We start from the raw sequence: 27,967 nt of genomic DNA, 5'->3' as shown, positions 1-27,967 counted from the left end.
CAAGCGCAATACCAACTTTACAACTAAAAATCACGGAAAAAAAGAAAAAAATCGAGCGTCCTAGTATTTATGTAAATAATAAAAGACTATTAAGTATACACGCCTAAAAATAATATTACAGTAAAAGCAAACCGAACGTATGAATACGAATACGATACTTCGGGATATCAAAATAAATCGCTTTTAACATACTTATACTTCAGTTTCCTAACACCATTAAAGCGCCATGCGCGTTTCCATAAATTTCTTATCAAATTTCATGCTCGCACAGACTACAGCGTACTTCACATCGGTGTGTATCAAGGATCACGAGCAGTTCTCCCTGTGTGCGTGGAAATGTGCCCCGACTTGCGTGAATATCAAAATGTTGTCGGCGCATGCGACCTGTCCGCTGCCGTGGGCCTGCCACGTTGGTTGTCGATGTGCACCTGGGTACCTAAGGGATGAGTGGTCTAAGAAGTGCGTGATGGTTACAGATTGTCCAGGTATTATAATTCTTTATACTCGTAAGGGACCATCCACACCAGACGCATGTCTTGCGGCGCGCAACGGACGTCTCCGCCACGCCGCCTGAATGTAATTAAAAAAACGTCTCCTCAGTACATTTTGTATAGGAAGGACGTAAGACGCGCCCCCAGGCGGCGTGGCGGCGTTCCGCGCCGCGAGACACGCGACGCCTAAGTGGGGACGCTGCCTAAGTCGTCAAAAATATACAAAATAACCCCATTGATTTATTACAATGTTCAATAACCTGTGTTCCAACTTGTGTCAAAGCTGTTGGCGGCGCATTTCTTAGGGCCAGTTACATCAACCACATTTGACAGACATCATTGTCACGCAGCAGGCGACTATGGAACTTCCCATACTATAAAATTTAACGAATGCTTTAACGGTGACAGACGGTTTGATGCACCCGGCCCTTATTAGTATATAGGTACATTTTACCCTTTATGAGCATACTCCTATCTTAATCGCCGGCAATGCACCTCCAATCCAACCCTTTTGATGTTTCGGATGTCCATGCAGGGCTTCGGTGATCGTTTAACATCAGGCGAACTCGCCGTTTTGCAACCAATCTCCTAAAATGCATAAGCAATTATGAAAAATTTAACTAATAAGTATGTTAAAATATTTAAACTAGTCATAAAACTACTTAAGTGACGGGCATTAGCAAAATTAATGTGTTGATATGGCCTAAAATGTAACATTATACATACATACAACATACATACAATCACGCCTGTGTCCCATGAAGGGGTAGGCAGAGCACATGAAACCACTCAGGCTTCAGTGCCACTCTTGGCAAATAAGGGGTTGAAAGAAAACGAAACTGTGACATTGCAGTGACAGGTTGCCAGCCTCTCGCCTAAGCCACAATTTAACCCATATCCCACAGTCGCCTTCTACACACCCACGGGAAGAAAGGGGGTGGTGAAATTCTTAACCCGTCACCACACGGGCATGTAACGCACGCACGGGCACGGGTATGTAACATTATGTAGGTAATTATTACTAAATAATTATGATAAGATTTCAAAGAAAACTTCAGCAGCCAATGTTCATCTACTTTTTAACCTTGTTATGAATTATCTCACGTTTTGGGCATTGTCAGCATTTTAATGTCACGATTTTATTGCAATCGTTGTTTCATTTTATAATTTACTAGTTTTTCCCGCGGCTTCGCTCGCGTTACATTCGAAAATTGAGGAATGCTGCATACAAACTTCCACTCCCCATTTTAGGGATGTTGGAGGTTAGAAAGAGACAAAAAACCGGCCAAGAGCGTGTCGGGCCACGCTCAGTGTAGGGTTCCGTAGTTTTCCGTATTTTTCTCAAAAACTACTGAACCTATCAAGTTCAAAATTCGTTCGATTATATCCGAAAATTATCAAAAACGATTTTAGTAAACCCTTATTCATTTTTAAATACCTATCCAACAATATATCACGCGTTGGGGTTGGAATGAAAAAAAAAAACAGTCCCCACTTTACATGTAGCGTACCATAAAAAAAAATTCCACTTTTTATTTTACCACTTTGTCGGCGTGATTGATATACCAATTGGTACCAAATTTATGCTTTCTAGTGCTAACGGTCACTGAGATTATCCACGGACGGACAGACAGACATGGCGAAACTATAAGGGTTCCTAGTTGACTATGGAACCCTAAAAAGTAGCCTATGTCACTCTCCATCCCTTTATCTCCACTTAAAAGTCAATTTGTCGTTCCGTTTTGCCGCGAAAGACGAACAAACTGTCCCATTTAATAATATTAGTAAGTATGAATGTCTGAGACGATTATTTTTGAAATATTCTTTGTTTTGTTTCTTTATTCCTTGTCTATGTCGTCATCGTTTCTATCTCAGAGTATTTTATTCCAGTAAATAATATTTTGAAATATTAATTATCGCCTTATAGGCATGTCTGAAGCAGTATTTGTCACGTGATAAAACAATTATTTAAGTATCTTGGCCGTCAACACTTCATCTGCATAGGTATCAGTGGCGGATGCTGAAAATTTGTGCTAGGCAACACCAAAGCACCTACCTTAACATTAGATACTTTACTAGTAATCAATTTTAGGCAAGCCGGTGGGAATTGGCTTGGGAATGGACCAGCCGCTACTGATAGGTATATATCTCTAACTATGCTCAGAATTGCAATATATTTTAGAATTCTTCGCTTCGTTCAGGATTCAATAAGTTCTACTGTTAGTCAAACCATTTTCCTGAAAATGTATCTCACGAGAGGTACCCAATTATATTTAGACCATCTTTTGTATTTAATTTTCAAGACCAAAATGCTCTTGCTTTACGTAGTCCGTGGGTACGTACAGATACATTACATCAGCCGGGAAAATATTTCCGGCCATGTCGCGGTTTGCTAAATGATAGGGATACAGCCGGTAATTTTTCATGGTAGGCATTTTTTTTCTACATCTGGCAAACAGGTATACGGCCAATATTTTATGGAAAGCGGTCACCTAGCAACCTATGGACGCCCGCAACTCTCGAGTTGTTGCGCCCAAAAAGCGATACTTCCGACCCATTTTAAGGAACGTAAAGACAATATTTCATTGCATGTTTGAGAAACATAACTTTGCATACATGTCGAGGTTTTCTAAATGACAGACCGGGAATTTTATAATAGGTACTTTTCCTATTAATAGCGAAAACTAAAAATAATCTTGTCTCGTCCCAATATTTTCTTCACCACCCCAACTGGTAAAGGCTCTCTTTGCTATTCGAAAACAGATAGCAAAATTGCATTTTATATTTTATCCTTATGGATCTTGTGATCGCAAAGTAATTTTATACAAATTTTAACTTGATGTTTTATGCTGGCTGGCTGGTAGATTTTACATATAAATGATGATTTTGAATCATAAATATTGAATACTTAAATTGATGAGTTTGATTTAGTTTGATGTTTTATACCTAGTCAGTATTTTGTTCGTGTTGGTGTGGTGAAAAATGTTGTATTTCACTCGGTTGCAAAGTTTGTTTAACCTTCCGGTTTTTGAAACCCTCGCAACGCTCAAGATTCCACTTTTTGAATCACTCGCTACGCTCGCGGTTCAATATTTGAATCTAACGCTTGCTCGGGTATCAATATTGGTACGTGCGGTTAAACAGCAACTTTGCCCCCTTGTAAAACAAATAACTATTTAAATAGAGCGTTATAGTGAAAGTTTCCGCTTAAGCTTGGGCAAAAATACCTTCGTTTCGTACCTATGTTGGATGTTTTCTTGTACAGATTATAATTTTCAACTTTATACAACTGATTCATATGAACATATTGTTAAATTGAAGTCACCATACTAGGTTGACAGTTCATAAGGTAGAGCCTGCAAAACAGCAAGACGCGGACCGCGGACCTAACTACCTACCGTAATGGAGCAAACCTAGGGTTAAGTAATTTACGTTTTGATTGCCTTTTTGAAAAAAGATATCTGATTAGTCGTTTAACATACATTCTTTTGGACGTGACAATTAGAATTTCTTATTATAAAATAATATGCACTAGACTATTCGTTAAATTTAGGTCGATCATAGAGATATGATTTATTGCAATTATTAGTGTTAGACACACAATGTTAAAATATGACCCAAAATCGAGTATGCAAAAATAGCGTGTCAACTCATAATGCAAGCTAAGGCATTCGGGTTCGATTGCAAAATGTATAAATATTAGCGAGTAATGAAATGTGATCACAGTACTTTATAATATCGAAAATGCAGGTCGTCATAGCTTGCGTCCTGTCCTTGGCAGTGTCGGGGTTGGCTAAGCCGTTTTACGGCGAGTTCCTGAGGGTGCCCCGGTCACATCTCGGCTATGGCGGTTACATCTCGCCGTGTGCGGCCGCCGCTGGTGGATACCATCACGCTATCCCTGCATACCACGCGCAGTCCTACGGACCCATCGGTTACGGACATGCTCACATCGGCGGCTACGGAGGTGGTTATGGTGGACCTCATTACCGAGCTGAAGAAGAAGAAGCTAACGAGGAACCCGAAATGATGAGCTTCTCGGAGATGGAGCCTTCGGACAACGCGCCTGAAGCGAGATTCGTGTCGCTCGGTGGGAGCTACGCGGCGCCGCATGCGAGTTCTTATGGTGCCGCTATTGGTGCCGCGTCACCTGGAGCGGTTGGTGTGTTCCCGGGCGCGCACGTGAGCGGTTGCAACGTGCCGCTGCTGCTGAGCTGTTCGCCGTCGATCGTGCCTGGCCGGATCGTGCATCACGGGTCGTCGTACGGTGCCCACGCCGGTTACGGGTCCGCAGCTATCGCTGGTGTGGGTGCGGGCGCCTACCGCAGCGAGTCTGAGCCTGCGCACGACCTGACGCCGTCGGAGCAGCCATCCGCCGAGCCGCACACCACCACGGTGCACGAAGCCACCAACATCACCCCCGCCAGGACTCAGTGAATTAGCTCTAAAGTATAATAGTATCTGTATTAGTATTATGGTTGTTATTTATTTAGATACTTAATAAATTATTATTTGAGTTTTATACTAAATATGATTATGATTTATTACATCCATATAATTAGTTATAAATAAGCTGTACAGTGCAAGCTACAAAATTACATGGAGAAATCATAAATTAATTCATTGATAAATTTGCTATGTACTTTTGCAGCTAACTCTGTGTTGCTTATCGTCAAACTTGGGCAAATCCATTCTACTATAAAGTTGATTATTATCTTTCAGATCATAATAGGTATATTTTCCTATATAATCAACCCAAGTTTGAAGTTAAACTACACACTTATTCGTTATCCCGGCCACAAGAATAAATCAGGGGGCTTAGCCAATATGACAATTGTTTGCGCAACGACCATGAAACACTTTTCCCCTCCTTATTACTCTTTCATATTAGTGCAAGAGGAGAGACAGATGTCGTTTTCTTAATTTAAGATAACTTACTAAAATAAATCATCTTGGCTACGCATTTTCTTGATTTAAAATATGAAACTTACTATAATAAATATTACTAAAGATAGTATCCATATCAAAGTACCCCGCTAAAGTACCATCGAATACCAAGGATTACCTCACAGTTACCGCCTGTTTCAAAAACATCATCATCATGTCATATGCCCTTTATCAAGCCCACTGCTGAGCGTTCACCTACACGAGCTTAGAATGTGTGCTAGTACGCCCTCTTTCATATTTTTGATCCCAGTGTCCGTGGTGTGCTAATACATCGGATTTACATACTTCATAACAACTTCATACTAAATACTAAAATCGTACCTCGATGTTTTAGCGCCACCTATTAAATACTATCATAACTACACTGATGATGCCTTCAAATTTATTTTTTTCAAAATGTGTATTGACGTGATCATGATTTTAAAATAAAGAAATATAAAAACATAAAAACACGCAAAATATTGGAGAAAAAGGGCCGTATCTAGTTTTCAGACTAAAAGGGCCATACGTTTTAGGGGTACGCTTTTATGGGCTTTGCCAGTCCAGTATTAAATCGTTCTTGCTAATAGGTTACTAATTAATTAAGCTTAGTAAAACTGTAGCTACAAACTTTACTTGAATGGATATTTTGTGTTTCACTCGGTTGCAAAACTTGTTCTTACACACGTGCCTTAAAACCCTCGTAAGTGCGTTTTCACATTATCCGATCCGATATCGATATCTCAACCTGTGTGGTGACGGGTTAAGAATTTCACCACCCCCTTTCTTCCCGTGGGTGTCGTAGAAGGCGACTATGGGATATGGGTTAAATTGTGGCATAGGCGAGAGGCTGGCAACCTGTCACTGCAATGTCACAGTTTTGTTTTCTTTCAACCCCTTATTTGCCAAGAGTGGCACGATTTAGTTTCATGTGTTCGAACCCTTTGTGGGATACGGATGCAGATGCAGAAACGATATCCTTTGTAATCCTTCCTACATCCGATATCGGATCGGATAATGTGAAAACGCACTAACGCTTAAGATTCGACATTCGAACCACTCGTTAAGATCACGGTTCGATACTGGAATTTCTCTTATGCTCGGGTACCAATATTGGCACGTGCGGTTAAACAAATAAATAAATAAAAATAAATATTGGGGACACCTTACACAGATCAACTTAGCCCCAAACTAAGCAAAGTTGTACTATGGGTGCTAGCTAAGCGACGATATACATACTTAAATAGATATGTAAATACATACTTATATACCTACATAGAAAACATCCATGACTCAGGAACAAATGTCTGTGCTCATCAGCTCATCACACAAATAAGTGCCCTTACCGGGATTCGAACCCAGGACCGCGGCTCAGCAGGCAGGGTCACTGACACTACCGACTGAGCCAGACCGGTCGTCAACAATCGACAACAATTTTAAAACCCTTGTAAAATAAATAACTGTTGAGATCTATTTTTTTAAGAGTTAGTCATTTTCTTTCAATAGGTATATCGTGAAATTCGGTAAGATTATTAGGTACTATAGTACTATTGTACTACATTGTATTGTGCGATGATGATGCATGTGACGTATTGTGACGTAGGTTGACTCGTGGTAGGGCAGCGCAGCCGGGGATGTGCTGCGCGGGTCGCTATGCGCGCGCCAGGATGAAGGTCACGCGCCGCCGTCAGTTGATATGCGTTTTAGGTATGGCCGTAACATAAGCTCCCGGCCTTGGAAGTGCTGGCTTCCAACGTGAAGATGAGGCAGCGACGTCAGTCATCATGCGTAGGTAGCGGGCAAATTTTCGAAAAAGCTCGGCGTACAGTGCCGCGAGAGGTGCGTATATCGGCTACTCGGGAAACGCCGTCCTTGCCCGGGAAAGTCTTGGTTATCCGCCCTAAGCTCCACTTGAGGGGCGGAGTGTGGTCCTCCTTGATCAAAACGAGGGTGTCCACTTTTAAGTCGTCCATATTCTTCGTCCATTTTGTCCTGACCTGCAGCTCGGATATGAACTCCTTCGACCACCGGGCCCAGAAATGTTGTCGCATTTGCTCCACTTGCTGGTATCGTGACAGGCGCTGTGCGGGGGCGTCGACGAGGTCAGCGCACGCAGGAGCTGTCAGCGGACGTCCAACCAGGAAGTGAGCGGGGGTTAAAGGAGTGTAGTCTTGCGGGTCAGAGGACAAAGGGCCTGGAATTAAGGATGGCTTCGCATTGGGTCAAAATCGTGCTAAAATGTTCATAGGTTAATTTAACATCACCTATCACACGTCGCAAGTGATGTTTGCAACTCTTAACACCAGCCTCGACTAGACCAGCAAAATGACTAGCATAAGGTGGCGTCATAATAAATTCAATCTGTTGCGAGAGTGCGTACTCTTTTATTTCGCCAGAACACGATTTTAAAAACTTTGAAAAGTCGTTCATGAGACCTACGAAGTTCCGTCCGTTGTCGGAAAATATTTTTGAAGGTTTACCGCGACGCGAAATGAACCTTTTCAACGCCAGTAGGTATGCTTCTGAAGAGAGATCGGTAACCAACTCTAAATGAACTGCGCGCGTAGCAAAGCATATAAATATACATAAATACGCCTTGATAGTCGTGGCTCCCCGACCTTTCCGGTTTAAAATATAAAATGGACCTCCGTAGTCCACAGCGCAATTTACAAATGCGAACCCGGGTTCCAATCGCTCTGTAGGTAAATTACCCATTATAGGAGTTAACGTTTTACCCTTAAAACGAACGCAAAGTACACAATTGTGAACCACTTTTCTTGCCAGATTCCTACCGCTTATAGGCCACCAGGCCTCGCGAAGCGAGAACAATATATGCTGCGGTCCAGCGTGTAATAATCGTTTATGTTCAAATCGGAACAATAAAATTGTAAACTGATGTTTACTAGAGAGCAATATCGGATGTTTTTTGTTGTAATCAAACCTAGCCGAATTTGCAAGCCGCCCGCCGACTCTAATTAGGTTATTATTATCAATGAACAAATTTAGTTTAGCTAAAAAACCCTTTGCGATACATTTGTTCTTTGTCAACTCGTCGCGAACGTCCGATAATGACTCTAATTGTGATAAGCGCGAGAGTACTGTCTCAGATTGCCTCAGTTCATCTACAGTGAGCGCGCCCGTACGACGTGCTCGTGCATCCTTGTTGCGCGCGTTATGAATGAAGCGAAGTACGTACGCGGCCGCGCGCTGCATGCGATTGAACTGAGAAAACCTGTCGAATGTAAACAATGTATTATTTTTATCGTTGCATACCAGACTAGTCATAGGATTAGTTTTACGTTCGGGTATTTGAGACTCGTCTGGCAGCAATGACGGATCTACAGACTGAGCATTGTAATTAACATCATGGAGGAAATCAGGGCCATTCCACCACAGAGAGGAAGTGCGAAGAGCGTCCAACTGCACGCCCCTAGAAACCAAATCGGCCGGATTGCACTTGCCACTAACGTGATGCCACGAATATTCTTTCGTAATTTCGTGGATTTGTGCAACCCTGTTCTGAACGAAAGGTTTTAGTAAATTAGGCTGCATTCGGAGCCAGCTCAATGCAATTGTTGAATCGGTATGAAATATTACTTGATTGAATTTCGCGCGGAACGATTCTTTAATTTTATTAAATAGTTTAGCGCCCAATAAACACGCGGACAGCTCCAACCGAGGCGTACTCAGCGGAGGGGAAATTGGGGCCACTTTACTTTTCGAGCAAAGCAGCTGAACGGTAACAGCTGATTGCTTATCAATTGTCCGTACATAAGCGCAAGTACCATACGCTACTTGACTCGCGTCTGTAAATATATGTAAATCTATACATATAGGGTCATTACACATAACATGACGTGGTATGCGAATGCTAGGTAAGATAGCCAGGTTGTTTACGAAACGATGCCAGGCTTGCGTGACGTCACCGGGAACAGCTGCATCCCAATCAACCTTTAATAAAAACAACCGTTGTAGTAAACATTTGGCGATAATTATCATAGGACTTAATAATCCGAGGGGATCGAAAACCTGCGATGCGGTGGACAATATATAATGCGTTTTGTGACAGGTTTCGCATTTTCTTCGTGTCGCGTATGATAGAACAATTCGTCACTTTTATTGTACCAACCGAGACCTAAAGTTTTACTATGCGCGTGTTCGCCTAGTGATAATTCCTTAGACGTATCGTCGTCGTTGTAACGTTTATCGGTACACTCGAAATTAAAAACCCACTTTCGTAATGGGAAGCAGCCAGAATTTAAAACTTTCGCGGTTTCGTCACAAATTCGTAACAATTCGGGAATTGAAGACGATCCCGAAATAAAGTCGTCTACATAAAAATCGTCCCTAATTGTCCTAGCTACTTCGGGGTCAGTACATTCGAGCGCCAACTGTTTGAGACACCTGCAACTGAGGAAGGCTGCGGCCGCCGTGCCATATGTTACGGTGCTCAGCTGATATATGTCAAGGTCGTCGCTCGGCTTATCGCGCCATAGAATAAGTTGTAAATCGCGCTGAGATTCGTCAGTTAAAACTTGCCTGTAATGCTTTTCGATATCGGCGCATGCAACATACCTATTCTCGCGGAACCTAAGCAAAATCGCGACCAAATCACCTTGTATAGGCGCACCTACCATTTGTATGTCGTTCAGTGATTTGCCACTGGTCGTGGGGGCGCTAGCGTCGAAAACAACTCGCAGACGTGTTTTTTGCGCATGTGCACGATAAATTCCGTGGTGGGCCAAAAAGTAATTGGGGGTTCCGTAGGTATTAACTCGTTTCATATGACCTAACGCGAGATACTCCTTTATAAAGTCACTGTACATGCCTTTATATACGGGGTCGCGACTGAGACGTTTTTCTAGCGACATAAAGCGTCTTTTTGCTTGCGCGAATGAGTCGCCGAGAGACTCGGGGGGCTCCTTGAGAGGGAGCTGCACACAAAACCTACCATCCTCGAGACGGGTGGTAGTTTTGACGAAATGGTCTTCGCATGCCATTTCTTCTTCGCTTCGCGTATCGTAAGACTTGGTGTTGGACTGTATCTCCTCTATTTCCCAAAACCTACGTAATTGAGTATCTAATGATGGCATGTCAATAGATTGCGCGAAATTACAATTAATAGGCTTTGTGCTGCGCGCGTTAGAGGAAACAGGTCCCGAAACTATCCAGCCTAACTGCGTATTTATTAAGTATGCACCGTTAGTTAAGCGCGTTATCTTAACTAGACCTTCGAGGAGCTCCCAGAATAGGTCAGCTCCTATGAGTACCTCGACGGGCCGACTTTCATAAAAGTTAGGATCTGCCAGACTTACGTTGTCTGGAATGCGGAAGTGGTTACGTTTGCTCGGAAACGTAGGCAACGATGAGGTTAATCGCGGTAAAACCCTACATTGTAATCGCGCCTTAAAATCGGTAACAAGGGAATTTATTTCGATCTCACATACTCGCGAACTATGTGTAGCTAAATTACCTATACCGTTTAATTCTTCAGTGGACTGTAAAGTTTGCGGATTTAATTTGTCGCACAACGCTTCGGTAATTAAACAACCTTCGCTACCGTTATCGAGAATCACTCGCGTTTTATGATAATTACCGTAATTATCTGGAATTTCGACAAGGGCGGTGGCTAGTATTACAGGACGCCTGGAAGACAATCGCGCGTATACATCTTCATCTATGTGTGCGTTCGATACCTGCAATACGTGTTGTGCGTGTGCGATGTTGTTATCAGGGATCGAGGAGGAGGAAGCGGGCGACCTTGGCGCGCTGTCTGTCGCCAGCAGTGCCACGGAGCGCTTGTCACTGGCTTCATCCTTCTCGTCCTCGTGAATTATGGAATTATGTTTCTTGTTACACTTCCTACACGGGCCGTACCGACATTCACTAGGCGCATGTCCAGTTCGTAAACAATTCTCACACAAACTTTTATCGCGTACCAATTTTAATTTATCTTGCATATTTAAATCAATAAATGCTTGACACGAGTACAAAGGATGTTTACCATTGCACATAGAACATAACTTCTTAATTGGTGTTTGTTTAGAGTGAGATTTGTCTACGGACTTTTCGGTAACAACATTGTAGTGAACCTTGGGAGCCGTGTGCGCGTTATGTGTGTTTGATTTTTTAGCATCGTGCGGCGGATAAGTGCTATTTAAATTAGACCGGCTGTGCGTAACCAATAATGTTTCTAACATATCGGCGCGGTCGCGAATGAATTTAAGCAAATCATCTACCTTAAGCGCGGTTTTGTTTTCGTTCGACACTGGTAACAAAGTGCTTTTATATTGTTCCCACTCACGTTCGGTTGTGGAATCTAATTTGGAAACAACTAAATAAATGATAAGTGTGTCCCAGCTTTCTGTGGGCTCACCGAGCAGCTTTAAAGCGCGTAAATTTTTTAAAACTGTGTCTAAAAGCTTTCTTAACAGTGCCGGCGATTCTTTATTGAGCGATTGTATGGAAAATAAAGCTTTTACGTGATTGTGTACTAGCAATCTACTATTATCATAGCGGTTTAATAGCAATTCCCAAGCAATCGCGTAATTGTCTGCCGAAAACTCAAGCGAATCGATAACAAGTAGCGCATTACCCTTTAGCGATGACTTTAAATAATGGAACTTTTGAATGCTGGTTATTTCTTGCGAGTTATGCACTAGCGAAGAAAATGTGTCGCGGAATTGTAACCAGTGTTCATAAGATCCGTCGAAAGTAGGCAAAGAAATGACGGGGAGCCGCACCGTTTGCGCTAGATTATTAGAAGCTTGCATTTTAGGTTCGTTAGCTGTCTCCGAACATTTCACCATACATTGCGTCTTAGCTAAAATCGCGTAATATTCGCTTTCGAACGCCTCTCTGGTTTCAAAAAGTGAATTCATTTCGCTATCGGGAATTAAACTTTCTAACTGATTATGAATGTCAGTAAAATCATCAAAAATACCCTGAGCCCCTTGCATGCGTAAACTGAGCTCCGTGCGCTGGGTATCGGACAAAGTTAAACCCTCATACGTACTCGCGAACTTTTTGAAATTAGTTAGCCTACACTTTACGGAACCACGCCTACGATTTAATTGTTTTATTGTTTCTGTGTCCGTTTCTTGATTAGGACCTAACGCGGCGTGAAACACTACATCGTCTTTGCCAGTCATTTTGCGAATCGAATAAAGGCAGGCGCAAAGTACTTACAGTTGCAATCACCACCCAGGTCGAGCACAGCAAGGCAGCTAGCAGCAAAGCTGACGCGAGTTGCTTGCAGACTTTTGCGAAGGTCGACTCGACGACGTGCGATAGGGTCACAACGAAAGCACAAGCACTGGAATTGAGAAAAGCACGATATGACGCAAGCGTTTTAGGGAAAGGTAGGTAAAGGTAGGTTGGCTCGTCTCACCGAAGATCTTCACCGCTGCCGAAGCTTTTGGTCGTTGCAGCACTCTGCCGATGCGTTCTCACATCCAATCCGTGGGTCCAAGGCTGGTCGACATCCGGCTCGAAGGACCAAAATTATGTCTGCGACGTGACATACGTTGGGGCTGATGGCCAGGATTTGCGCTGATGTGGATGGCAGGTTAAATTCATTATGTATATGGTGTGTAGCCGAATGCACAAACGCTTCAAGAAACGCTCAGTCGCTCACGAATCACTCACGAATCGTGAAGCGTTTGGGCATTTGGCTACGCACACTGATATGTCTAACTAGATAAACCAAGCTTCCATTACGTGCCAAAATTAATTTAAGTAAATCTAATTACACCACTCCTTATCTCCGCGATTGCTTCCTTACATCTATAATATAAATAGTCCTTCAAATTTCATCTCTCCATTCACATCACAATGAAGCTGTCAGTCGCTCTCACGTTGGTCGTCTCATCAGTCTTCGCTGCTCCCACAGATGACTTGAACCTGGAAAGGACGAAGAAATCTCCAGGATCTCCTTACGGCGGTCCTTATGGCGCTTCATACGGCCCTCCGTGCGCCGGGCAGCACCTTTAGCGCTATACCTGGCTCCTCAAGGCGCCCCGCACTACAGAGAAGAAGATACAGATGAGCATTCTGAACGCGCTCGGTCGTATGAGCCGAGCTACGGAGCGTCAGCGCAATCGATTGCACTAGAATCTGCAGCTCCAAGCGGAGCTGTTGGCTATTTCCCTCACGGAAAGATCGGACCTTGCGGAGTCCCACTCCTCCTTAGCTGCTCGCCCAACGTTGTAGCTGGACATCTAGCCAGTCACCATGGTTACGCGGCTCCGGCGTATAAGCAGGCAGAAGAAACTACGGAACTGAAGGAGGCGAAGGAAAAGTCCTGGTCAGAAGCTCAAAGAGACGCGAGTCTCGGTTCTCATCATCACCACCTGGATGGCCTTCATCTTACCGTTGACCACAAGGCTTTGGGTGAACATGCTCATGATATGAAGTCCTTTATATAATTTTAACAAGTAATTGTTATGGACTTATATTTAAACGGATCAATTTGTAAAATGTAGCGAGTCGGAGAAGAGAAACTTATAGTGTAATAATTTATTCAATTATTTATTTTTTGTATGGAATAAAATATGAATTGAAATATTTACTTTTTCGTTTTGTGATGCGAAAGTCATGTTTTACGATCATAAATTCATAAATTAAAATTTTGTTATAATACTTAACTATGCACCCATTGCATACCTAATGACAATCCCTTTACGGTAATTATCTTTCTTTTACAAGGAGGCAAAGTTGTTGTGTAATCGCACGTGATTCCAATATTGAACCGCAAGCGTAGCGAGTGGTTCAGAATTTGGAATGTTGAGCTTTGCTAGGGTTTAGGTAATAATTAAAACAAATCATTTTTTTTACATTTATGATTCTAAATCATTATTTAAACATCAGTTCCATCAGCTAGCTTTAGACATCAAGTTAAAATTTGTATGAAATTAATTAGCACACCTGTAGATAAAATGCAACTTTGTCATTCGATTTCGAAGTATTAAGAAAGGTTTTATTTTATCAGTTGTTGGTGTGGTGAAATAGGTATTTGTTTTACAAGGGGGCAAAATGGTGTTTAACCGCACGTGCCAATATCGATACCCAAGCAAGCGAAAAATTCCAATACAGAACCGCGAGCGTAGCGAGTGGTTCAAAAAGTGGAATCTTGAGCGTTGCGAGGGTTTCAAGCCACGAAGTTCAAACAAACTTTGCCACCGAGTGAAACACATTTTTTTCTCCACACCAACACGAACCTGACTATAAAACATCAAACTAAATCAAATCCATCAATTTATTCAATATTTATGATTCAAAGTCATCATTTATACGTAAAATCTAGCAGCCAGCTTAAGACATCAAGTTAAAATTTGTCTGAAATTACTTTGCACTCTTGTGGATAAAATGCAATTTTGCTATCTGATTTCGAATAGCAAAGAGAGCCTTTACCAGTTGGTGTGGTGAAAAAATAAAAGTGAACCAATTGGTAAACAGTTGATATGGTGAAATAGTATAATGCAAGGAGCAAAATGTCATACTCTTATTTACGGCGAGCTTGGACATTGAATCTTGAACGAAGCAAAGAATTATATAAGAGAATCGTGAGCACAGTGAGGGATTTAAGTGTTAACGCCAAAGGTTGAAATTATTTTGCAACATGCTGATATTTTATGAGTATGTATGTAATGAATCAAATTAATTGTCAATAAAAATACGCATTTAATTGACAATTTATTTGTAATTGATGAATCAAATCAATTGTAAATAAAAATACGCATTTAATTGACAATTTATTTGTAATTGGTTATTATTACGCTTGTAGCAGGGAAGGGAATAAGTTCCCTTTTCGAACGGATAATGTTAAAATACATTCATTTAGGTTCGTTAGTCTGTTTTCACACTATCCGATCCGATATCGGATGTCGGAAGGATTTCAATGAAAAAAATCCAAGATGGCGCCTGTAATGTATGGGATATCAGTCCGACATCCGATATCGAATCGGATAATGTGAAAACGAACTTAGGCGGCCGTTTTATGTCACCGACCGATATAATATACATATGTATAATTATGTATATGGGTTTTTAACACGTTAATTCAGAGCGGGAAGTGAAAGCGTTAAGTGAAATGGCCTAGTCGAAGAATTTACCACCACAGCTTGTTCTATCATTCGCTCCAGTTGTGTTTGTTTTAGATTTTTTTAAATATTTATTATATTCTATTGTAGAATAATTCCTTTTTAAAAAAAAAACTTGAAACATGGGCAAGCTACGAGTATGATAACATTGATGGCACTTTTGAACTGTCAAGGTTTAGGCACAATTCATAACCCCCGACTAAAAACGACGGGGTGTTACAAGTTTGACGTGTTCTGTCTGTGTGTCTGTCTGTATATCTGTCTGTGTGTGTCATTTGTCTTCCAGAACGGATGAACCGATTTAGATTTAGTATTTTTTGTTTGAAAGCTGAATTAGTCATTTCTTAGCCATGTTTCATGAAAATCGATCCACTATGTTTTTTTTCAAAATTTTAATTTTTTGTTTTTCGTTTTTTAAGGTTCTAGACATCATTAGTTTTTTTTATTGAAATTATAGGTAGGTAATATTATGTCAACGTTTGTTTGTATCAATCATTGCACACACAATATTTTAAATACTTAAACCGTGTTTTAAATATCGAGCCTTACTCACCGAGGAACACCACTATAGTAGGGTCTAGTGTTAGGCGATTTTGAATTGAAGTTTACTCAATTTGTATTTCAAATAAACCGTATTTTAAATATCAGCAGAGGTGCATATCAGGAGCGATTAATCGAAAGTTACATATAAAACCACCATTATTTCCATTAGGGTCATAAAGTCGTCTAATTTTGAAAGTCGTATAAATAAAAACACCATTATTTCTATCATATCAAGATTGCCCTTTTGAAATTACCCGAGCATTTCTGTGATTCGAAATTACCCTAATGCACCTTATAGGCAAATAAATCTTAGATTCGAAATTCTTTCAGAATAATTTTTGTATAGCAGAATAGACTTACCCGAGTTTGAAGTGACACAATTATAGATTGTGTCATTTACGAAGTTGCCCACCCCGTGGTTCGTATTAACATGCGTATTTTTCAGCAATTCCTCAGAATCAACTTTGTCCAATAGCCAAAAAAATGTCAGCAAGATTTCTATATTTTTCAAACCTATTTTACGTCACCAACATTTAGTAATATAATGGTAACGAATTTCGTAAGATATATACAGGATAATTTTTATAATTAAGAAAAATAGAACTAGAGAACCTGAGAAATAAAACTTAATAAAATTTCCAATTCATCAAAAAATCTTGGTAACAAAATAGAAAATAAAAACAAATTTAACTTTTCCCTTAATTTTTGTACAAAGTTGACGGATCCTGTATTAAAGTTTAGATTTGTCATATTCGGGCTTCATCGTGACAGACACGATTTTTAATTGTTAGGCTACGATATGGAAAACTTATCTATTTTAAATGCATAATTTACTAGCTTTTGCCCGCGGCTTCGCTAGCGTTAGAAAGAGATAAAAAGTAGCCTCTGTCACTCGCCATCCAACTATCTCCACTTAAAAACTCACGATAATTCGTGGCTCCGTTTTGCCGTGAAGGACGGACAAAGAAACAGACACACACACTTTCCCATTTATAATATTAGTAAGTATAGATTTTTTGACTCAAACACGTGACGCAGGTATGTTTCTACGATATTCTCAGAATGCGGAACGATGACAAGGTTGCGCGGAAGGGCCGCCTCAGCATGTCCCGCACGACTCGCGGCCCGGGGCACGTACGCTCGCACTTCGGCAGGGGAGGGCAGACTACAACAGTTTAGTATAAAGCCATCAAGAGCCTCGTCTCCACATCACACAACAGTAGCACACGATGAAGACACTGGTTGTGCTAGCCGCCCTAACGGCGGTCGCCCTGGCCGGGCCCACGTATCGGGACGGCGACGCAGACCTCGACATCACAAAAGAAAAGCGGTCGCCGACTTTCGGATCCCTTCAACATCACCTGCCGATTCATCATCACCAACCCTACGTGCAGCCAATCATACCGCACCACCTGGGACTGAAGAAACCTTTGATCGTATCGCATCCTTATGGACACCATTACGGCCATATCTTCCGTTCTGAAGAGGACCAATTGGAAATGCACTCGTCTGAAGCCAAGGAATCGAAGAAAACTTGCATGAAGGAGATGGAGGCTAAGTGCAACGATGAAATCTCTGCAAGATCAAGTGAAGTTGAGGAAGCCACTAAGGTCGAAGATATCGATGGAAGCGTATCTGATAGCGAAGTTGCTCAAAGCTTAAAGATGGCAAAGGAAGCTGTTGATACATTACAAAAAAAGCTGCAGTTAGCTGAGAAGAACCCCAGAATGACGCAATGGAAACATGGAGAGTCGGAGGCCGATGATAACATGCACGAGAACATTGAAACTGCAAAACTAGCTCTGGAGCATATGCAGCGCAATTTCGGCAACTTGGAATCTATGAATGTACACGCCAGAGCATTTAAGAATTCTGAAGTCCATGATGCAAATTTGAAGATTGAACCAGCATTCAAGAGCTCCAAGGACCTGAAGACGGATGAGGAACGATTAGCTCAATGGAAAGATGCCATTGAAACTATTCAGAAAAACGTGGAATTAGTCAGAGATATTGAAGATAGTTTTCAGAACAAAGCTCTTTCGGAGAAATCTGCTACTCTTGAAAAAAGCTCCAGTCTCCAACATCAGATAAGCGACGATTTGAAGGAGGGCGCCATCGAACTGAAGAAAGAGAAGAGTTCTGATAGCCAGATTTCAGATATGAAGACGGTTCAGGATTTGGAAAAAAAATCGCATGATATTAAATTTATTTCGCAAGTACGTGAGAATGAAAAATCGCAAGCAGAGGATATGAAAATGGCGCAGAATATGGAGAAAAAATCAACTGCTGAAAAATCTAGCTGGCAGGCACGCAAGCACGAGAAGTCTTTGGATTCCAAGAACGAAATGGAAACTTCTGCATCTACACTGAGCGAGTCAAAGACAACTTTACACCATACGAATGATCAAGTTTTTAGAAGCGAAAGTTCTCAATCCGAAAAGAATACTCATTTACTATCTGTCCCAACTGAAAAATCAATGGATATCAAGTCATCTATTTCTCAGACAAGCCAACTGAAATCAAACGAAGAGGGTGATATGAAACAAGCTAAGCAAGCGCACATTGAAATCGAAATGGATTCTCCTCTAGTTGATACTACAACATTCATGAAGTCTGCTGAGCATAACAAAGCTGAACAGCATAAACAAATTGAACAATTTAGTTCAAATGGACATTCTTTACACAAAGAACATGAAATGAATACTCATGATCACCAGAGAATGGCAGCGGAACGTCACCAATCTGGACACTCGTCTCATATGGGTCACTCACAGCAAGGCGAACACTTATCACAAATGGGTCAGAGTACGATGTCACAACAAGGCGGCCACTCGTCTCTTATGGGTCACTCACAACAAGGCGAACACTCATCACAAATGGGTCAGAGTACGATGTCACAACAAGGCGGCCACTCGTCTCTTATGGGTCACTCACAACAAGCTGGCCACTCCTCTCATATGGGTCACTCACAGCAAGGCGAACACTCATCACAAATGGGTCAGAGTACGATGTCACAACAAGGCGGCCACTCCTCTCTTATGGGCCACTCACAGCAAGGCGAACACTCATCACAAAGGGGTCAGAGTATGATGACGCAGCATGGTCATCAGAAGTTTTCGAACTCCGCCATGCATCCTAAAGAAGCTCAAGAAATCAGCTTAGACCAATCTAAAGAGAGACTTTTGGATCAACATAAATCTTTAATCTCCACCATGAACGGCAAAGAGGCACACGAGATGACAATGAAATCATCTGATCAACTAACTGGCCAGAGTCAACTGTCTGGCGTGATCGCTAAACCCGCCGAGTTTGCTGCCTCCGGTCATCATTCAGAGAAGTTACATTCCTCATTATCTCACGGCGCTCACGGCAAGTCGGCTGAAGATGCGGCCTTGTTTGCTCCGATCGGGATGAACTCTGACTTTAAAGAAGCTTTAGTTCCGAAGGCATGGAAGGAAGGGCAGGCTAGAGGAGCTTACGGGTCCGGCATAGCAGGTTTGAGCGGCTACGGTTCTGGGTATGGATCTGGATCAGGTGCGGTGGGCGTGTTCCCGAGCGCACGCGTCGGTGGCTGCGCTATCCCGCTGCTACTAAGCTGCTCTCCAAACGTCGTGGCCGGCCACCTGGCCAAGGGCCATTCATACGGCGCCGCGGCTGGCTACGGCGCTTCGGCGTACAGGAGTGACAACCTCAATTCACACTCCAAACGCGACATCACAAAGATCAGCCGTCCGACCAAAATCAACCGGACACCCACCAACAGGGATTTGCAGCAAAAACTATTCTCATTTCCGATAAGCTTTAAAAATGGAAAAGAACGACTCGAGCCGCTATTATGAAACTAACTGTGTAATTGTATTATTTATTTTTTAGGAATAATAATTAATTATTTATTAACTTATTTATTTTTTGTATGAAACAATTATAACAAAGCAATCACAAATAGATAATAAACTATTTACAAAAATGTTATTTCGTTTGTTTACTTTTATGTTCCTCTGAAACATTATTCGAAATAGACTTTATTATAATTATACCTTGTACTTTTGGCACTTGAAAAAAGTGTACACAAACCGGAGCCGTCAAATTTGACAGATCAAGGGATAGTGAACCTTTTAAGGCCAGAAACCTTTTCCTGTAAAATTTAGCTTAAAACCAATATTTCGTAAGTCATAATTATTCGTTGGTAAAATTCGGGAGAAAAGGGGGAATGGTATTTTATTTTTTCCATTTTCCTTCATAATTCTTTTTATTTTCCACTACAATAAAATTATAAAAAATAGTTTTGATATGTACAATTTGAGCTCTTTCTAACGATACCCCACTTGACCTAGTAACTTGACATTTACAGTTTGCCCCCTTCCATTTTGGCCATTTTCTATAATTAATATAATTAATAGTTTCAGCTTGTAGAGGTTTAAAATGTTCATAACTGTTCCAAATTTCAAATCGATAGCGTAAGTAGTTCTCAAGATACTTAGAAATGTGACAGACATACAGACGGACAGAGCGTCGCCATAAGAGTTCCTTTTGTACCTTTTTGGTACGGAACCCTAAAAAAATAAATATAACAATCATCAACGCAAATATCGAACTCGGAACAGATGATGATGATGATGATTGATAACAAGCAATGGCAAATGTCAGACAGATAAAATTAAAAATCGCGTAAGGTGAACCTTTATATTTTAGTAGAGTTAGTGCGTTTTCACATTATCCGATCCGATATCGGATGTAGGACTCGATATCCCATACATTACAGGCGCCATCTTGGATTTTTCCATCGAAATCCTTCCGACATCCGATATCGGATCGGATAATGTATCCGGAGTTACACCAGATTAAAATGCAACCATGAGTTTTAAACCTCTGCAATATTAGGTACTTTTTGGTTGATGATTCCCTGAAGAAAATAATAATATTCATTAAATGTAATGACGATATGTTTGTATTCGTGAAGGTGTATACGTTTCGTCAAATTAAACGAAATTACATATTAGTGGAATGAAATAGAAAATAGTAGTGAGTTCAATTATTTTTAAATAGAGAAAAAATATCAGGAACCAAACGTTACCTAATAAACAACCCTCAAATTTGACAGCTCAGGTTTGTTTACACTTTTTTCAAGTGCCAAAAGTACAAGGTATAGTCATTCATTACACTCATTCCAATCCATACTAAAATATTATAAATGGGAAAGTGTGTGTGTCTGTTTGTTTGTCCGTCCTTCATTGTCGTGATTTTTTAAGTGGAGATAGTTGAAATTAAAAAAAAATCCATACTAATATTATAAATGGGAAAGTATGTGTTTGTTTGTTTGTCCGTCTTTCACGGCAAAACGGAGCGATGAATCGACGTGATTTTTTAGGTGGAGATAGTTGAAGGGATGGAGAGTGACATAGGCTACTTTTTGTCTCTTTCTAACGCGAGCGAAGCCGCGGGCAAAAGCTAGTACTTTTATAAGTTTTTTTCAGTAGGTGCATACGTATACCAACACATATTTAAATATTGATTGCAACACAAGCCCAATGGTTGCATAACACAGTCAACACATTAACCAGTTTATTCAAAATTGACTACGTAATGATTCAAACTATCTACAATTTACTGCCCACAGTACAAATTACTTCACTGTTAATTTACTATTGGTATACACTCCTTAGGTTCAAGGCGCTACTCATATACCTACTAAGAGTATGTATGAGATAAATCATCTAACAACAAAATTAAAATTTTGAAAAAACCCCGACAGAACACTCCCGACTAATTCAGCTTGCAAACAAAAAAAGGGAGCTACGATGCCACAGACAGACAGACTGACAGTCGTTTTTGCGTCGAGGGTTAAAAATCAAATTCCATAAGAAGTTAAAACAAACTTTGGAGTTTTGGGGAAATATTTAATAATTATAAACTTACCATTTTATTTCTAACTTCTGATTAGCAGAAACGTCTGCAATCGATGCCACTAGGCTAAGAACAAATTTAAAAGTGGAGTGGGTGAACCCAGAGGCCGCGAGTTCAGGTCTCACCCAAGGCAGACATTTTCTAGTTTTTTATTTATCATTTTATATTCAAATAATCGTTGTATTTTTTGTACCATATTCTAAAACAATATCAACTCTATTTCGTACGTAATACATAGTAACAAATGTTGACGTATCCGTTACGACGTTGTGTGTTAACCGTTTAACCCAGAATTAGTTGGTAAACCTTAGTACGTGCAAGTGAACTTTGAAAAGTTACATTTCATCCGCATGATTAGGTATCTATTACCCGTGTAATAATAATATACATTTCAGTGACAATTGTGGCCGGTTGCGCCTAGTTCGCGGTGATAGTTAAAATACTGGTAACAATGTTTACACTCTTCATTATAGTCTCAAATATCAGGTGGGCATTTAAAAACATTTAGCGGTTTGAGGAATTTGCATACTAACAATAACATTTGTTTACCAAGTAATTTGAGGAAGGTGTCATTTAAGTCATTTTAAGCAATACGATTAAGTGCGCCCGGCGTGTTACAATAAAATCAACGAGTCTTGTCATAATCAGAATAATGTGTACTGGAATAATAATTATTAGCGGGATTCTCGGTCTAGCTGACGCATACCCGGCCCTATTCTATGACTATTATAAGATGAACGCCAGAGGTATACAAAATATAGGCGAAAGTGAAAACTATCAGGCTTTTTCGGGAAATCCGTGTTTACGATCTCACAGAGGTGATGTGAAGTGCCATTTTTATAACGAGGTTGAAGAAACTATACCTGAAATCGATGATTACTCTGCTGTGCTATCAGAGAATCCAATGGAACTAGACGCAAGCCAGCTGGAACGAGATTATATTCAAGAGCAAAGTGCTATCGAGCAAAATGAAGCAGACGCCGAAACTCTGACACAGAATCAAAACATAGATCTCTATAATTATAAGAATTTCCCAATACATACGTACATTCATGGTTTGGTTCCTCAATATAGTCCGACGTACTACGAAGATATGTATCCAGCTCTAAATCTAATGCCTTTTAACCGTCTGACTAGGAGAGCTTCAACTTACGAAGAGTTGCTGGCACAGCTGTCGCATGACGCCCAGATGAATAATATCCTGCCTACGATGTCAGTAAGGACAGTGGGACCACCGTATTACGGGCCCTACAACGGCCCCGTCCGGGCTTCCTTCCCCCAGACTGTCGGGGGCTGTTCCACCCCTCTTCTCTTTGGATGCAAGCCGATCATTCACCAAGGAGTATTAAAAAAGGGTTATGTATACCCACCATCAGTAAACGTATTGCTACCAACACCAACTTCCTACAAGGAATCGATGCTAAACCAGAAAGTAATGCGCAGTCTTGAAGTTCCGAATGAGCATCGTTCTGGAAATGTTATACCCACTCTGAGTACTTAATGGGCATGTGTAAGAATAAGAGTAGGTATTATATTTATTTAACCAAACCAAGTGATAATTATATTTAATATGCACTTTTAAAAACGAATAAAGTTAAATATGTTCATATTGTACAACCTGTGTTTTTATTTAAAAAAAATCCTATTCGGAGTTTGTTTGGTAACTACAGTTAGGTAATAATTTTATTATCCTAAAACTGCAGTGGCAGTCCACGGCAAAAACATGCCGAAAGTAAAAATATTACAAGTGGGACATTTTCCACATAATGATTCGAACCCGTCATAAAAAAGATAATATATTATTCACATTAACACATAAATGCGAGGTACTCCTTATGGTAAAATACTTGAAAATGTCAAGCGAATGAAGTAGGATCAATTCTCCATACAAACACTCTCGACTATTTCCTTCCTGATTTTTGAAGTTCGAGCAATGATTTCTTCAAAACAGATAATTATTATTTTTATCTGTGTCGTTTTATATTTTCAAATATGGGTCTAATTGCTTATGCCGCAGAATTAGGTGTGAAATTCAAAATTGAAAATAATAAGCCAAAAAACTAAACAGTCCGATATAGATTGATTGTTATTAAAAGATAATTATTAAGAAAAAAAAACCGCCACTTTTGGGGTTCTGGTGAAAGGTACTTGCGAATGTTGGATTATGTAGATATGTGTAGGTAATTTTTAAAACTGCTTATTAATATAAATCTTTGATTATTTGATGGAAACACAAATTTAATGAATATACGTATACCGTTAAGGTTTGAGGAGTTTTCTCAATTCCTCATGAATCCGATATCCGATTACATATAAGAAATTGAGCTTGACAAAATTTGACTTGAAAACTCAATATGCATGTAAGCATAACAAAGAGAATAAATCTCCTAACAAATAAATGTCACTATTCTGAACTTAAATGTATGCTGTTATTATAAAAATACGAAAATCACTATAAGCGTGCCGTTCAGATTTGAGGAGTTCCGTTCAGATTTGAGGAGTTCCGTTCTGATCATCGTCAGTAGTTCTACTGCACCAAATGTCACTGTTCTGAAAGTAAACGCAAGCTGTTCTTATAACAATACCAAAGTCATTATAAGCGTGCTGTTCAGATTTGAGGAGTTACGTTCTGATCTTCATCAGCAGTTCCACTGCACCAAATGTTTCTGTCCTGAACGTAAGTGCATGCTGTTCTTATAAAACTACCAAAGTCGCTATAAGTGTGCCGTTCAGATTTGAGGAGTTCCGTTCTGACCATCATCAACAGTTTCACTGCACCAAATGTCACTGTTATGTATGAAAATGCATGCTGTTCTTATAAAAACACAAAAATCACCATATGTATGCCTTTCAGATTTGAGGAGTTCCCTCTCTCTCTTCTCTCCCTCTTCTCCAGGATCCCATCATCAAAACTGGATTCTGATAAAAATGGGACCAATCTGTATGCATATACATTTGATCAAAAATTTTTTTTTCAAAATCGGTCTAGTAACGACGGAGATATCGTGGAACAAACATAAAAAAATAAAAATATAATTTTTAAGAAAAAAAACCGCCGCCTTTGGGTTTCTGGTGAAAGCTACTTGCGAATATTGGATTATGTAGAAATGTGTAGGTATTTTTTAAAACTGCTTTTAATACTTTAATTATTTGATGGCAACACAAATGAATATACGTATACCGTTAAGGTTTGAGGAGTTTCCTCAATTCTTCATGAATCCGATTATAAGAAATCGAAGCTTGACAAAATTTGACTTGAAAACTCAATATTCTTAACAAACATTACTAAATAAATGTCACTGTTCTGAACTTAAATGCATGCTGTTCTTATAAAAATACCAAAGTCAATATAAGTGTGCCGTTCAGATTTGAGGAGTTCGGTTCTGATCATCATCAACAGTTCCACTGCACCAAATGTCACTGTTCTGGACGTAACTGCATGCTGTTCTTATAAAAATACCAAAGTCACTATAAGTGTGCCGTTCAGATTTGAGGAGCTCGGTTCTGACCATCATCAGCAGTTCCACTGCACCAAATGTCACTGTTCTGGACGTAAGTGCATGCTGTTCTTATAAAAATACCAAAGTCACTATAAGCGTGCCTTTCAGATTTGAGGAGTTCTGTTCTGACCATCATCAGCAGTTCCACTGCACCAAATGTCACTGTTCCGTACGTAAATGCATGCTGTTCCTTAAAAAACACAAAAATCACCATATGTGTGCCTTTCAGATTTGAGAAGTTCCCTTGATTTCTCCAGGATTCCATCATCAGAACTAGGTTCCGAGAAAAATGGGATGTATGCATAGGCATTCAATCAAAAAATTTTTTCAAAATCGGTGCAGTAACGACGGAGATGTCGTGGAACAAACATTAAAAAAAAACATACTTATACAGACGAATTGAGAACCACCTTCCTTGAGAGATTTGAGGCGGCGGTTAAAAAGAAAAACAGACGAATTGAGAACCACCTTCCTTGAGATTTGGGTGCGGCGGTCAGAACGGCCAGCCCATCACAATTAAACCTATATCCCACAATCGACTTCTACGGTCCCCACGGGATGAAAGGAGGCGGTGAAACTAGGTAAAGGCCTGAGTGCACGCTCAAATTGGGCGTGCAGCGGATCGGGGCGTGCGACACGCATGTCACACAATTGAAGCTCGTACAAGTGTCCTGAGTCGGAGTTGCATAGGGTGGACTAGGGTTGTAAATAGAAAAAAAAACCAAATGTTTTTTTTCAGAATTGTGAAAAAAAAACATGAAAAAAAACCGAGCACCTTGGTTTTTTTTCTAAATATGGTTTTTTTTCAGATGAACAAATAATACGACAATAACGGTTTTTCGTGAGTTGTAACGTGTTTCAATAACAATAACGTAAATTTTAATTCAATTAACATTCAGTATACAAACGTTTATTGGGGAATCCCCGATGCTGCGTGTAGCGTGGAGAGGCGGTGGTGTTGCCAACAGTAAAAAGTGATAACTACCAACTACAGATTTCGTAAATGTTACTTTTATAAGACCAGAAATTAAAGTTATTTGATTAAATTCGTTTAATATTTGACATTAAGTCTAAAAAACCTTATAAAAGTATTAACTACTTTCAAATTTTGAGATTTCGTACTTTAGAAAAAAAACATACCTACTCCAGAAAAAAAAACTGTTTTTTTTCACGGTTTTTTTTCATGTTTTTTTTTCAAGCCAGAAAAAAAACCGTTTTTTTGCAACCCTAGGGTGGACGCACGCTCACCCGCCCCGTTGCACGCCCCGCCGAAAGCATCGCTCCGAGCGTCCACTTAGGCCCTGCTTACGGCTCAGCCACGACATTGGTCTAAGCGCGACAGCGGCGAGCGGCGGCCATACATTGGAGCGAGACACAGCGATGGGACTTTTCATTCGGCACGTATGGCAGCCACGACAATGTCGTGGCTGGGCCGTTAGGCCTTACGGCCCAGCCACGACATTGGTCTAAGCGCGACAGCGGTGAGCGGTAGCCATACGTGCGAATGAAAAGTCCCATCGTTGTGTCTCGCTCCAATGTATGGCCACACCTCGGACACTGGCGATCAAATATATGAAAGAGGCGCGTGCCTAGCACACATTCTAAGCTCGTGTAGGTGAACGCGTACCATGCTTGTATGAGTGAGATATGACAGGTCGACAGTTCGCGTTTTTGACAGGCGGTAACTGTGAGGTAACCAAGAGGGGGTAGGCGGCACTTTCAGCGGGGAGCGGGAGTGGCCATACTGTACGATAGTACTCTTTATTATACTGTGGTATGGCCGCCGCTCACCGCTGTCGCGCTTAGACCAATGTCGTGGCTGAGCCGTTACACTAAGGCCTCGTTTAGACGGCGTGCGAACGCGCATGCGATTTTAATTACATTGCGCGCTGTTGAAGTTAAATACAATTTTGCACAGCCATCAAATACCGCATGTAATAAAACTCGTATGCGAGTTCTCGTACCGTCTAAATGGGCCCTTAGGCTATGACAGTACTAAGTGGCTAGCCGCATGCGGTTGCGGCTAGCCGCGTAGTGCGTGTATAGCCTGTGCGTTTTCACGTTATCCGATCCGATATCGGATGTCGGACCGATATCCCATACATTACAGGCGCCATCTTGGATTTTTTCCGATATCGGATCGGATAATGTAAAAACGGTCTAAGAGTTTTCGTGTAAAATTGTAGTGTAATGTAAAATATTTCCAAATTCTTGCAGACTATGACACGTGCCCGCCCGGAGAGGTCATGGGTTATTTCATGCAGTGCGTCACACCTATGACGAGCAGTCACTTCAACCAGTCCCACTGGGACTACTATCCCGACCCCAGGGAGGGCAGGCAGCACAACACGACGGATGAGGAGGATGTGGACCTGGATCATAGATCACTGTCATCAGAGGATGATGATTATTAAACGATGTTCTTTAAAGATTTTGGGCTTTTTTTGGTAGGTTTGTGGCACCTTTTAAAAAATATTAAATGAGGAAAAAAGATGGTGAAGCT

At 40.8% G+C, this 27,967-nt stretch overlaps 2 protein-coding genes across 2 annotated transcripts; both read left to right on the top strand.

Moving 5' to 3' along the window:
- The first annotated feature begins 103 nt into the window (after window positions 1–103).
- LOC125228228 lies at window positions 104–27,884 on the top strand. Its single transcript, XM_048132719.1, has 2 exons — window positions 104–485; window positions 27,682–27,884. The coding sequence occupies exons 1-2, from the start codon at window positions 227–229 to the stop codon at window positions 27,876–27,878; spliced, it is 456 nt and encodes a 151-aa protein (XP_047988676.1). The 5' UTR covers window positions 104–226; the 3' UTR covers window positions 27,879–27,884.
- LOC125228227 (histone acetyltransferase KAT6A-like) lies at window positions 17,252–20,032 on the top strand. The gene has a single exon (XM_048132718.1). The coding sequence runs from the start codon at window positions 17,290–17,292 to the stop codon at window positions 19,897–19,899; it is 2,610 nt and encodes an 869-aa protein (XP_047988675.1). The 5' UTR covers window positions 17,252–17,289; the 3' UTR covers window positions 19,900–20,032.
- Window positions 27,885–27,967: the final 83 nt, after the last annotated feature.

The sequence above is a fragment of the Leguminivora glycinivorella genome, chromosome 7, assembly GCF_023078275.1.
Source record: "Leguminivora glycinivorella isolate SPB_JAAS2020 chromosome 7, LegGlyc_1.1, whole genome shotgun sequence".
In the NCBI taxonomy this organism is placed as follows: Eukaryota; Metazoa; Arthropoda; class Insecta; order Lepidoptera; family Tortricidae; genus Leguminivora; species Leguminivora glycinivorella.
Note: the sequence above shows the minus strand (reverse complement) of the source record. Positions and strands in the feature narration are given on the sequence as shown.

Coding starts and splice junctions, on each gene's coding strand:
- LOC125228228 (XM_048132719.1), top strand. CDS start 227: ATGCGCGTTTCCATAAATTTCTTATCAAATTTCATGCTCGCACAGACT. Junction 486..27,681: donor GATGGTTACAGATTGTCCAG/GTATTATAATTC, acceptor AAATTCTTGCAG/ACTATGACACGTGCCCGCCC.
- LOC125228227 (XM_048132718.1), top strand. CDS start 17,290: ATGAAGACACTGGTTGTGCTAGCCGCCCTAACGGCGGTCGCCCTGGCC.